Genomic DNA, 12,220 nt, shown 5'->3' on the forward strand with positions numbered 1-12,220 from the left:
CCTTCCCATAGGGACAGTACTTAATGTCTTCAGTGTGAGGCTTTAAAAAAAAAGTGAAGTGGGTACCTTTCAGCAGGCCCTGCCAATGTATACCACTAACCAAACATGCCACACAGCAGTTAGTACTGGAGGTTTATGGGGGAGGGAAAGGGGAGAGTGAAAGAAGAGAGGCTGTCTAGGAGTGGGGACATTGAAAGAGTCAGACAGGCAAGACAGAACAGGGAAGAGGAGCAAGAGAGGGAGCTTTTAAAGGGTGCGCATGTCACATAGCTGGCAGTGGCAAGGTACTTGGCAACAGGTGATGGTGTAACTGCTTCAGTGGCCGAGGTGAAGGGTACAGTAACATTTAGTATGTGCTGGCCTCACACTGCTGCTGAGAGTGCAGCAAACACATTTAAGCCTTGTCAAGGTAGCATGCTCAGCAAAATTGTTTAACCTGCATCTGTCTACAAGAAACAGATAAACCCAGTGAGCAACAACCTATGAGCCAGCCAGATTATACTCTAAAAGATTATTACGACACCAAGGCCAGAAGGCAGAAGACAGATTAAAGTTTCAAAGGAGACCAAGACACTTCCAGATGTGCTGTGCTAGGGAGCGTATGAAGAATCACTGTCAAGACCATTTTGAACTGTTATTGATAAAATCCAAAGATAGCCTTTTAGAGGTTATTATCAGCATATTAAGTTTTATTATCAGTTATTAAGTTTCTTGAGTATAATATGAGGTGTTAAGATTATGTAGGAGAGTGTCTTAGGAGACACAAGCTGAACTATTGAGGTGCCGTGGTATGTCCACAAATTATTTAAAACTAGCTCCATACTCTCCCCAAAAGTAAATGTACATAGGGGGGAAAGCACATGTGGCAGAGGGTAACTGACGACTAAGTGGGGCTTATCCAGATAATGGCAGTGCTGTGTCTCTCCTGACATTTCCAAACTGGAAAGTTGAAATCTCAGATTGATTTCCTGTGACCTTTCCAAATTGTCTTCTTATTGTTACAAAACAAACAGTGGGGTGGGGACAGAGGGCAGCAACCAAAACCACAGACTAACCTTGCTTCCCATTTCTTCCTTCCAAGAACTAACCAAGCTCAACCCTGCTTAGTTTCTAAGATCCACGGAGCTCAGGGAAGTGTGACTGTAGACTGGTTCCCATTTCTGCCATTGTTATAAATGGTGTGCCAAAAGGCCTTTTGTTTGTTTGGCCGATTGATCTGCTAGTTGATTTTTTTTTTTTTTGAGACAGGATCTCACTATGTAGCCTTAGCAGAACCAAAACTCACTGTGTAGACCAGGCTAGCCTTGAACTCATTGGAGACCTGTCTGTCTCTGCCTCCTGAGTACTGAAGTTAAAGGCATATGCCACCATGCCTGGCCTGACAGCCTTCTGATTGACCACATGATAGCTCAATTTTTAAAGTGCTTTTGTGAATATAAGTAACTTTTTTTTTAAGATAGTTTCCTTGGGCTGGGCAATGGTGGTTCAAGCCTTTAATCCAGCACTCCGGAGGCAGAGGAAGGCAGATCTCTGTGAGTTTGAAGCCAGCCTGGTCTACAGAGCCAGTTTGAGGACAGCCAGGGCTACAAAGAGGGCTACCCTGTCTCAAAAAAAAAAAATTAGTTTCTTTGAACAATAAAAGATGAATTGATAAGTTCAGCACTTAGAGAAAAGGTGACATTTTCCAAAATAGCTGTATTGAGGTAGAGTATCTCCATTGAGAGCGGAGTTAGCTGGCTTCTAGAATCTTCTCAGGCTGTGCATCTGTCCATATAGTTTGAGAACCAGAATCTGGAAAATGAGTCCTGTCTTCCAGTGGCTCTCACGGAACACTCCAGGGGAGCTTCTGTTAACCCAAAAAGCAACCCTGCAGTCTCCGCTGCTTAGTCTGCTTTCATTGCTGCTCACACCTGAGAAAAAGAACTTCAAGAAGGGAAGGGATTTGGATTGCACTGTTCATTCTTACAGATTTCAGCTAATCTAGGGGAAACCCAAAAGAACAGCGGTTCCAAGCCCACAACAGGGAATTCTCAGGTTGATCTTTCCTCACGTTCACACAAGGTGCTAGACCTACACCTGGCTCTGGAAAGTAGTTCCTGTGTGTGTCCCTCCCCGGTAAACAGATGACAGACACTAAGGAAAACGCAAGTCTCTGCCAGACAATGTTGTTGCAAATGATTTGCATGTTAGTGGCTCTGCCAGTTTTGATGTGAGAGGTGTAGACTTGAGGCCAACTCTGTCTATTGAAGCTCTGAGAAGAGTTACAGAGTTACTAATGCCCATAAGCCCTGTGTTTGCTGATCCACTTTTGAAACTGATTTGCCCGTCTGCCAGTTCAGGCATAGTGTTGAGTCTTCTTGTTACAAGGGGGACTTTCTTTTCTTTTTTCTTTCTTTCTTTTTTTTTTTTTTTTGAGTAACTCTGCTATCAAATTGAGGACTTGGTCAGTTAAAAGTTTAAAAATTTTATGTCGTGAGTAAGCTTTTGGCTTCACTATGGGTGAGACAGAGTGAGTAAGACAGTAGTGGGTGGCTCACGCCTTTAATCCTAGCACAGGCCTGTAGATCTCTTGAGTTCTAGGTCAGCTGTCTGTACATAGCAAGTTCCAGGCCACTTGGGGTACGTAGTGAGACCTTGTCTCAACAAGGAAAAAGGAATGAGTAACGCATGGATCCTACACCGTGAGCTCCAGGACAACAGGGAAAGTGGATGTTTCTTCCTCTCCCCAACTGAGCAATAGAAATTGGAGTGTGCAGGCAGCTACAGGATTTGTGTCCCAGGACTGTGGGGCAAGCACAGGAAGAAGATACCAGCTGTAAGGAGCGCTGAACTAGTCTGAAGTCACTTCCTCTTTGGAGTCTTTTTAGTAAATGGTCACAGTTTGCCTATTTGTTACCTTTTTACTAGATTGTGTTTCTCCTTAGGATCAGGCCTTGTAGCTTTTTTCTGTGTTCTTAACTCCAAGCACAGTGGAACTTCAGTCTCTGTTGAATGACTATAACTGATGAATGGCAAGATGACTTTAAATCCCTTTGCAGAGCAAAAACTCTCTTCTGTGGGTGCCTGATTATTGGAGTTGGTGTTAAAGATCACGGGGAATGAATGTATTATGCCTCTTCAGACCCCATGAACACATTTGCCAGCCTCCTCATTAGGGTTCTCTTCCTACTGAGAGCAGTGAATCAAAGTCCCTGCTAAGGCAGGGCGCAGAGTAAAGTAGACACATGTACTATCTGTTTCCTTAACGGGATGCTGTACCTTTTAGTTGCAGTGAACTTTCTTATGATCACGTCAGTACTACCACACAGAAAGGACCAGGGTTCTTTCATATGTGCATACAGTGCATTTTGATTCCATTTAGAATCATCTTAAGCAAAATAAAATAGCTCTCAGAAAACTCTCAAGCAGCTTCTCATCTTGGAGACACTGATCCTCACCTTGTCCCTATCTGCAATTTATTAATAAGTCCAGTCTGTAGGGGAATGAACGAGGTAGGGAAGCTGACATCCTATGGACCAGTGTTAATAGAAAAGAATGTTTGTACCACTCCCAAGTCTTGTTTTTGGTGTGGGCACTAACCTGTTGGCCTATCCTAGGGCACAGGTAGCCCACGGTCTATGGTTTCTTGTTGGGTTTGAATGATGATAGGTTGGCTCAGAAATGATTCCCTTCAGCAGTAAGCCTGAGGTTATCTGCCGTAGGCCAAATGCCAGTCAGCTGGGAAGGGAGCTGAGAGAGCACTGGGAGAGTGAGCACTGCAGGGCCCGCGTGCACCAGTCAGCTGGGAAGGAAGCTGAGAGAGCACTGGGAGAGTGAGCACTGCAGGGCCCACGTGCACCGCTTGTGCATTTCAACCCTTACCTATCTCTGTGATGCAGAAGAGAATTCATTTTAGTTTCATAAAACCAGAAGCACATTGGCAAGATGACTTGGTAGGTACAAGCCATTGGCACCTGACAATCCAAATCTACAAGCCTGGCCTTGATGCCCAGATAAAGGTGGAGGGAGAGAACCAACGCCACAAAATTGACCTTTGATCTGTGCACCCCTGCCCCCCACCCACAAAATAATAATGTTTTTAAAATCCATGTTCTTTCTATAGTTTTTTCCCCTCATATCACCTTCTTATGAACTCTAGCTGCCTCTGTTTGCCTTATCTCATTCATGTAACATTGACTGGAAACATTCGACCTGCTGAGACTTGAATTTGGCATTTGGGGTTTCTCCCACAGCATCGCGGGCAAGTAGAGCACAGGCTGTACATTCGCTGCTTTGGGATGTTCTCCACCTCCGGGGAAAACCAGGCCCAGTTACAGGAGTTGAAAGGCAGTGCCTTTAAAGGTCCTTTTACAATGCTGTGACTTCTTGCTTGTACGTGTTGGGAACTGGTTCTTATGCTGTAGAATAGTCCCCTGGGGCTTCAGAGCACGAACAGGCAGTGATTGACAGTGGTCAACAGTTAACTGCACCTTGACCCCTATGCCGGATTGCTGTCTTGCCTCTTTACATGGACAATTCCCCACCACCCGTGATTAAGCATTCAGTGTAGATTGGGAAACCAAGACACTTGTACTTGAAGAACTAGCTTTGAGTCATTGGGACAGAGCTGAACTTGGACCTATGCATGTGACTCCAATATCTGAACCCCACCATTCTCCTCCCTCCCTGCAAGCAGAGACCTGCCATGCCTGAAAGAGGTCTGAAAGGCTAGGGCTTCCTGTCAGTACTGCAGCTAAGCAGTCGTATGTGTTAGGCGGGAAAGGCGTGTTAAGATTCTGCCTGCGTACAGTTTCCACATAGAAAAGAAAATGCCCCGTGTACAAGCATGGCTTCCACTGAGACAAATGGCTCCAATCCAGGGAACTCTGTGTCACACACGCACACACAAACTGTTAATTAAGACACCAGAGTTCTTATGTTAATGTAGAGATCAGAGTTATATTCATTTTTCTTTCCATAGGATAAAAAGATCAAGTGGCATGAGCAGCCTTTTGGGGAAAATTGGAGCCAAAAAACAGAAAATGAGCACCCTTGAGAAGTCCAAATTGGACTGGGAGAACTTCAAGGAGGAAGAAGGGATTGGTGAAGAACTGGCTATCCATAACCGAGGGAAAGAAGGGTAAGGAGTGGCTCTGTTCGTCTGTAGCCTTGGAACTCTGCAGTGGTCTGTTTCACACCGCCCTGTTTAACAAGGAGGAGCTTTTTACTGTGAAATCAAAGTGGAGTGCTTTGGTTATTGGTGAACTCTAAGATGAGGCCAGTCCCATCTGTGAGAAGCCACTGGGTGAAGATGAGGGGCGGGGCTGAGGTGCAGTGTTCCCTGAACCAAGTTTGCTGGCTTACAGCTCAGTAAACTGTAAATCGCCTGGTTTATTCACAAGACTGGGTCTGGCTCACGGCAGCGGGCTTGTCCTAATCTGAATCATTTGACCTTCTGAGAATCTGGTTAGTTCAAGTGCTTCAAAAGCAAAGAAAGCCAACCCAGTGCCAGGATACTGTCACATTAGCCATGAATGGTTTGGTATTTTTTTCGACCATGTTACTGTGGTCAAGGGCATGGTGTGACATTTACTTCAGCTGTATGATACATGGCGAGGCCATTGCTGTACCATTTCATGGTCACTCTAGAATACGAAGAGAATAGCCATAAACCAAAAGTGACCTATTCCTTGTTAGTGTTTTTGTTTTGTTTTCCCTGTGGGAGTGCTGAGAAAGGATCTCACTCTGTAACCCAGTCTGTCCTCAAAATCATGGTAGTCCTTCTGCCTCAGTCCTCCATGTTTGGGACCACAGGTAAGAGCCACCATGCCCACGCAGCTTTCATGTATGTTTTTAGTAAGGAAAAAGAAATGGGGCTCATTTAGTGGTTAGGGAGTACAAGAGAAACTTAAGGAACAGAGGCCCATGACTTCAGGTCAGCATTCCTCACTCCTGAAATATTGAATGGCCGTTTATACAGCCCTGTCACCAGTAAGACCTTCTCTTTGTACAGCCCTGCCTCTCACCAGTAAGACCTTCTCTATATACAGTCCTGCCCTCACCAGTAAGACCTTCTCTATATACAGTCCTGCCTCTCACCAGTAAGACCTTCTCTATATACAGTCCTGCCCTCACCAGTAAGAAAGACCTTCTCTATATACAGTCCTGCCTCTCACCAGTAAGAAAGACCTTCTCTATATACAGTCCTGCCCTCACCAGTAAGAAAGACCTTCTCTATATACAGTCCTGCCCTCACCAGTAAGACCTTCTCTATATACAGTCCTGCCCTCACCAGTAAGACCTTCTCTATATACAGTCCTGCCCTCACCAGTAAGAAAGACCTTCTCTATATACAGTCCTGCCCTCACCAGTAAGAAAGACCTTCTCTATATACAGTCCTGCCTCTCACCAGTAAGAAAGACCTTCTCTATATACAGTCCTACCCTCACCAGTAAGAAAGACCTTCTCTATATACAGCCCTGTCACCAGTAAGACCTTCTCTATATACAGCCCTGTCACCAGTAAGAAAGACCTCTATATACAGTCCTGCCTCTCACCAGTAAGAAAGACCTTCTCTATATACAGTCCTGCCCTCACCAGTAAGAAAGACCTCTATATACAGTCCTGCCTCTCACCAGTAAGAAAGACCTCTATATACAGTCCTGCCCTCACCAGTAAGAAAGACCTTCTCTATATACAGCCCTGCCTCTCACCAGTAAGACCTTCTCTATATACAGTCCTGCCCTCACCAGTAAGAAAGACCTTCTCTATATACAGCCCTGCCTCTCACCAGTAAGACCTTCTCTATATACAGTCCTGCCCTCACCAGTAAGAAAGACCTTCTCTATATACAGCCCTGCCTCTCACCAGTAAGACCTTCTCTATATACAGTCCTGCCCTCACCAGTAAGAAAGACCTTCTCTATATACAGCCCTGCCTCTCACCAGTAAGACCTTCTCTATATACAGTCCTGCCCTCACCAGTAAGAAAGACCTTCTCTATATACAGTCCTGCCTCTCACCAGTAAGACCTTCTCTATATACAGTCCTGCCCTCACCAGTAAGAAAGACCTTCTCTATATACAGTCCTGCCCTCACCAGTAAGAAAGACCTTCTCTATATACAGTCCTGCCCTCACCAGTAAGAAAGACCTTCTCTATATACAGCCCTGCCCTCACCAGTAAGAAAGACCTTCTCTATATACAGTCCTGCCTCTCACCAGTAAGAAAGACCTCTATATACAGTCCTGCCTCTCACCAGTAAGAAAGACCTTCTCTATATACAGCCCTGCCTCTCACCAGTGAGAAAGACCTTCTCTATATACAGTCCTGCCTCTCACCAGTAAGAAAGACCTCTATATACAGCCCTGCCTCTCACCAGTAAGACCATCTCTTTCCGCATAGCAATTGCCTCAGCTCCTCTGCCAGTAAAATCGGGATGCTATTACGCCTTCATTCTGGTTGTGCAGATCCTGAGATAAAGCAGAATGTATGTAATACGTACAGAGATGTAGTGTGTATAAAGCACTTTGAAGACTACTGATGTAAGGGCCAACTTTCAGCAGCTCAGGAATTGATGGGGAGCCGTGGAGTCAGCAGTTTGACTCTTCTGTCTGAGGCAGTGAGGAGAGCAAAACATATCTATCTAGGGCTGGCCAAAGAAGGAAGCACACACACCTTCAGGATCTTTCTTCCTCTCTCTCTCTCTCTCTCTCTCTCTCTCTCTCTCTCTCTCTCTCTCTCTCTCTCTCTCTCTCATTATTTCTTTTCTTACCTCTATCCAGATGTATCCCTTCTGTGTTTTTATTTTTTTCCCTTACAGCTTATTTACCCCAGCAGAATCTTTCAAGCAATATAAAAGTTACAGTGTGATTATATTCTATTTTTTAAGCAAATGATTACAATGAATACAAGTAAAAAACTTGTTTTCCATGTCCCTTACATGATTAACAGTTTTGGTATTACAGGTGAAAAACAAATTATCCCAAGAGCCCACACACATTTATGTCTAAGCAACTTGTTACAGATTAACAGAGTGTGAGCAAGCAAGTTATTTTTCCCAGCCAGTTCTTTTACTGGCAAGCTGCATTTTGTGGTTACAAAGAAAGGTAGCCCTTACTTCATCTGAGACAGGGGAAATACTTTAAACAGTTTAAACAACTTAAGAGGAAATCTTCATAATAATCCACAGGTAAAAATGCCTAATAGAGCAGGTTATGTCCCTGAGATCACACTACAGTAAAGACAGTGGGGATCCCTCACACCCATTCACACCATACCAGATACCAGAGAAAAATGGCAGTGGCAAACATGTAAAGACTCAGCAGTAGCAATCAACATTCCGGAGCAGAAGCCCTGGGGCCTTGCCTATCCGAGATTCACCCATCAGTGACTTAGGTGCATTCTGGTGGGCGAATCTCCTGAAGTCAGTTGCCACCTGCTGCTCCTCTGACATGGCCACTCACCACATGGAGGCCTATGTAAGTACATGTCATTCAGGTTATTAATTAACCTAAATTAGCCTTTAATCCCAGTACTTGGGAGGCAGGGTGTCTTCGGGTTTTATTGCTATGAAGAGACACTGTAACCACAGCACCACTTTAAAGGAAAACATCAATTGGGGCCACACAGCAGCAGAGAGCTGATGGGGACAGGCACTGGCCCCAGCTTAGCCGTCTATGCCCCTCAGGGTGTTAGGGTAAGGGAGCAAATACACAAAATACTGGCCTTCCCTCAGGCTCTGTTCACATTTCTTTTCTCCTATTTGCCATTAACTGACCACCCCCAGACTCAGACCTTACTGGAAAGCTAGATGCTTTATCCATTTAAGTCCTAGACAACAGTTTAGGAGTATTTTCCTTGGCGATGGGTAGAGTTTGGAGCATTCCCCAAGTCTCCCAGGCTGACTCTTCTGCCTTCCCCAGCCCTTCAGCCTGGGAGTGTGGGCCCTGGGCAATTGTTTTCTTCTTCTTCCTCCCCAAGCAAACACTAGTTCTAAGACTTAGCCGCCATTTGGGGTCTTTCCTGCCACCCCTGTCCACTTCTCTAGCTGCTTGCTGAAACCCAGCCTCAATGCCCTTCGCTTTGCAGTGTTACCTCCCCAGCAAGTCTCTGTTTTGTCAGCTCGGATGCCACTGTAGAACAGCCGCCCCACCTCGCTCACATCACCACTTCTCTGCTGTGCTGACTGACTGGTGGTGTCATGTTTTATTAGTGTCCAGTAAGCACCCCAGAGCTGATACCACACCACTCCAGTGTCTGAATGCCTGATGCACTGGCTAGCAGATGCCCCTGGCTTTGTCTGTGGCCTAGGATCAAAACTAACCATCCAGAAAAGTCTGGCATAATACATCAGAATAGGTTTTTTGTTTTATTTTGTTTTTTTTTGTTGTTGTTGTTTTGTTTTTTGGTTTTTTTTGTTTTGTTTTGTTTTTCAAGACAGGGTTTCTCTGTAGCTTTGGAGCCTGTCCTGGCACTAGCTCTTGTAGACCAGGCTGGCCTAGAACTCACAGAGATCTGCCTGCCTCTGCCTCCCTAGTGCTGGGATTAAAGGCGTGCGCCACCACTGCCCGGCTCAGAATAGGTTTTTATGCGGCAACATTTTCATCAGCAAGCGCTTGAAGTGCTAGGCCAGAGACAGTCCAGGTGTTAGTGGACGTCATTCGGGTGTTGAGCATGACTTCTAGATCACAGATTTCCTGATGGTGGGTATCATCAATACAGCTTTCCAAATATAACCCTAAGGCAGGAGCCCTAGATGTGGGGGAGAGAATCTGTGTATAAAATGCACACTGAAGAGAAGCTTGGGTTTGGCTGAAGCTCTCTATCCAGTTAAGCTGAAGGTACAGAGCATAGTGATTAGAAACCAGCTATTTGGCGATTTAAAAGAACATGATGGAGGGGCTGCTAAATACTTTGCATTTCCCGAAGCATCTATCTCCAGGATTTTCAGGAGTTTGTCGCCCCGGACCATTGCAACCATGAGGAAAGGATTATTGTTGCTGCCTTTGTGGCCATGCCTGGGCTGGCACTTTGCATCTTTAGTTGCCTTCCCAGAGCAGAGAAATCCTGCCCTGCTAGGCCTACCCCAGAGACATGCTGCGTCTGAGTGCTTCCGCTGCCCACCAAGAGCTGAAGCTCATCATTGCTGTGCCGTTTGACTGCACCAAATGTGCGCAGGAGCCAGCACTGCAACACTAGTAACACAGTGCCAGCCCCAGAACGTTCTCTTACCTTGTGTCTCCTGTGCATGCCCTTTTCCTTAGCACTGTGAAAGAAGCCTCTCCTGCGGTTTTAGCCGCAGGATAACCACATGACGGAGCTTTTGCAAGCCAGCATCCTCTGACCTCCAGGCTGGGTTCTCTGACAGGTACTGGCTTCTTCCCTGATAGTGCTCCCTACTCCTCCCTACGTGATGTCCTGAATTTCACGATAATCGAGGCAGAAAAATAATTTGAATTGAAAGATCCCAAAGATATCAGAGCCTATTGTGTAGCTTAAGTTCTGAAGGAGAAACTGGAGAGCCACCTAGGTTCTTGATGCTCTTAGCATGTTTTGTTAATGACAATAAAGATCTGCTACTTTGCCAGGCATAGTGGTGCACACCTTTAATCCCAACACTAGGGAGGCAGAGGCAGGCTGATCTCCAAGAGTTTGAGGCCAGCCTGGTCTTCAGAGTGAGTTCCAGGACAGCCAGAGCTATACAGAGAGAGCCTGTCTTTTATAAATGAGTGAATGAATGAATAGAGTGAATGAGTAAATAAGTAAATCAATACAGTAAAATCTGCTGCTGCTTAAATGGGCCATAAAAGAGTCCTAGCCTTCCTAGTGTGCCAGGCTCCTTCTGACCTGAAAAGCAACAAGACCAAAGACGAGTAAGAGCCATAATTCCCATTGCACTTGTCATCCAGCAGATCTGTTCAGAGCGGTGGCCCTCTGAGGCAGCCCTTCCTCGGGAGCATCTCCAGTCTTAGCCTCCATTCCAAATGTCCTGATCTGAGGCCTTGCAGGTCATGGCTGTGGTTCAGTCAACGAGGAGCAAGAACCACTGCTTCTCGAGTCTCGTTGTATCCACAGAGGGGCATTACATTTTTATTACTGTTTCACAGAGAAGGAAAAAACAAACACAAAAAGGCAAAAATTAAATACCAATACATTCCCCAAAAGTACAGATAGCAGATACCAAAGTCATTCTCATCCCCAGCACCATGTTGGCACAGTCAGCTCGTGGATATAAACCAAGCTGTCACAAGGATCCTCTTTAACAGCTGCCAGTGGCTGTGACAGGGAATAAAATAGCCAGACCTGCCTTGCTGGCCTTTGTCTGGGCTGCCCTTGAGAATTGAGTTGCATCTGTGTGTGCCCTTGTTGCCGTCTGAGACTTCCCTTGGCCTCGGCTTTGCCCCTTTTTAGCATCTGTGTCTGGACACATACAGCTTCCGTGAACCTGCAAGCCCTTATCCATGCTCAGTGAGCATCCCAGTGTAGAAGTCGCTTCCTTTTCCTTCCTGAAACACCGCGTGATTCTTAGACAGTACATCTCTTGCCTGTGTTCACTCTCTTTGCTGGCTCTTCCAAGGGACAGTTAGCATGCCTGTCACCAAGTCCCCAATTCACATGTGTCTGCTTCTCCAGATCCAGGATAGGCAAGGGCTGGAAACGGGTCATTGCAGTGGGTGAGGCCCTCAGCTCATTTTCTAAGCAGCCCTGCCTGAGGCCCTCTGCTGCTACAGGGAGTTGATTGTGTCCACGCCTCCTCCCCCTGGCCCCCATTCTTTGCCTTTATCTGAAGGAGCATACGGTATCTGCCACTGCTCTCTCTGCCAGGGAATCTGAATTTCAGATTTAACTGGGTCTCCTTTATTTTCACCTACTAAATCTGACAACTCTGACCCAGGGGACTGTGTCAAACCTAAGCACAGCCTTTCCATGTGTTCCAGCTATTCTGGCCTCATTGACAGTTCTGACACCGTAGCCTAATTGCTGATGCAGACAAGGTGATAGTTACTAGTTTCAGACAGCACACACCCCAGCGTGGCCATCTGCTGTCCTCGGGACCCTGACGGAAGTTGGTTACCTAAAATCACAGTTGAATTCTTGCTCCATGCTAAGCATTATTGATAAACTATATTTATACTTATATAAATATACCTTTACCCCTCGCAGCAGCCCATCAGAGTAAGGAGGGTTGATCTCTCTTTAACTTTTTTGGGGGGCTGGTCGGGGGGGAGGATATAAGTTTTT

The 12,220-nt window shown here is 45.8% G+C and overlaps 1 protein-coding gene across 1 annotated transcript in view; it reads left to right on the forward strand.

Annotated features, from left to right (window-relative positions):
* The window catches only part of Cfdp1 (craniofacial development protein 1), an 80,818-nt gene that overhangs the window by 66,608 nt on the left and 1,990 nt on the right, over nt 1-12,220 (forward strand). Inside the window, exon 6 of the mRNA XM_075977281.1 lies at nt 4,961-5,119. Coding sequence (XP_075833396.1) covers nt 4,961-5,119 — 159 coding nt within the window. The remainder of the gene's footprint in view (nt 1-4,960; nt 5,120-12,220) is intronic.

Source organism: Microtus pennsylvanicus, chromosome 6 (assembly GCF_037038515.1).
Source record: "Microtus pennsylvanicus isolate mMicPen1 chromosome 6, mMicPen1.hap1, whole genome shotgun sequence".
NCBI lineage: Eukaryota > Metazoa > Chordata > Mammalia > Rodentia > Cricetidae > Microtus > Microtus pennsylvanicus.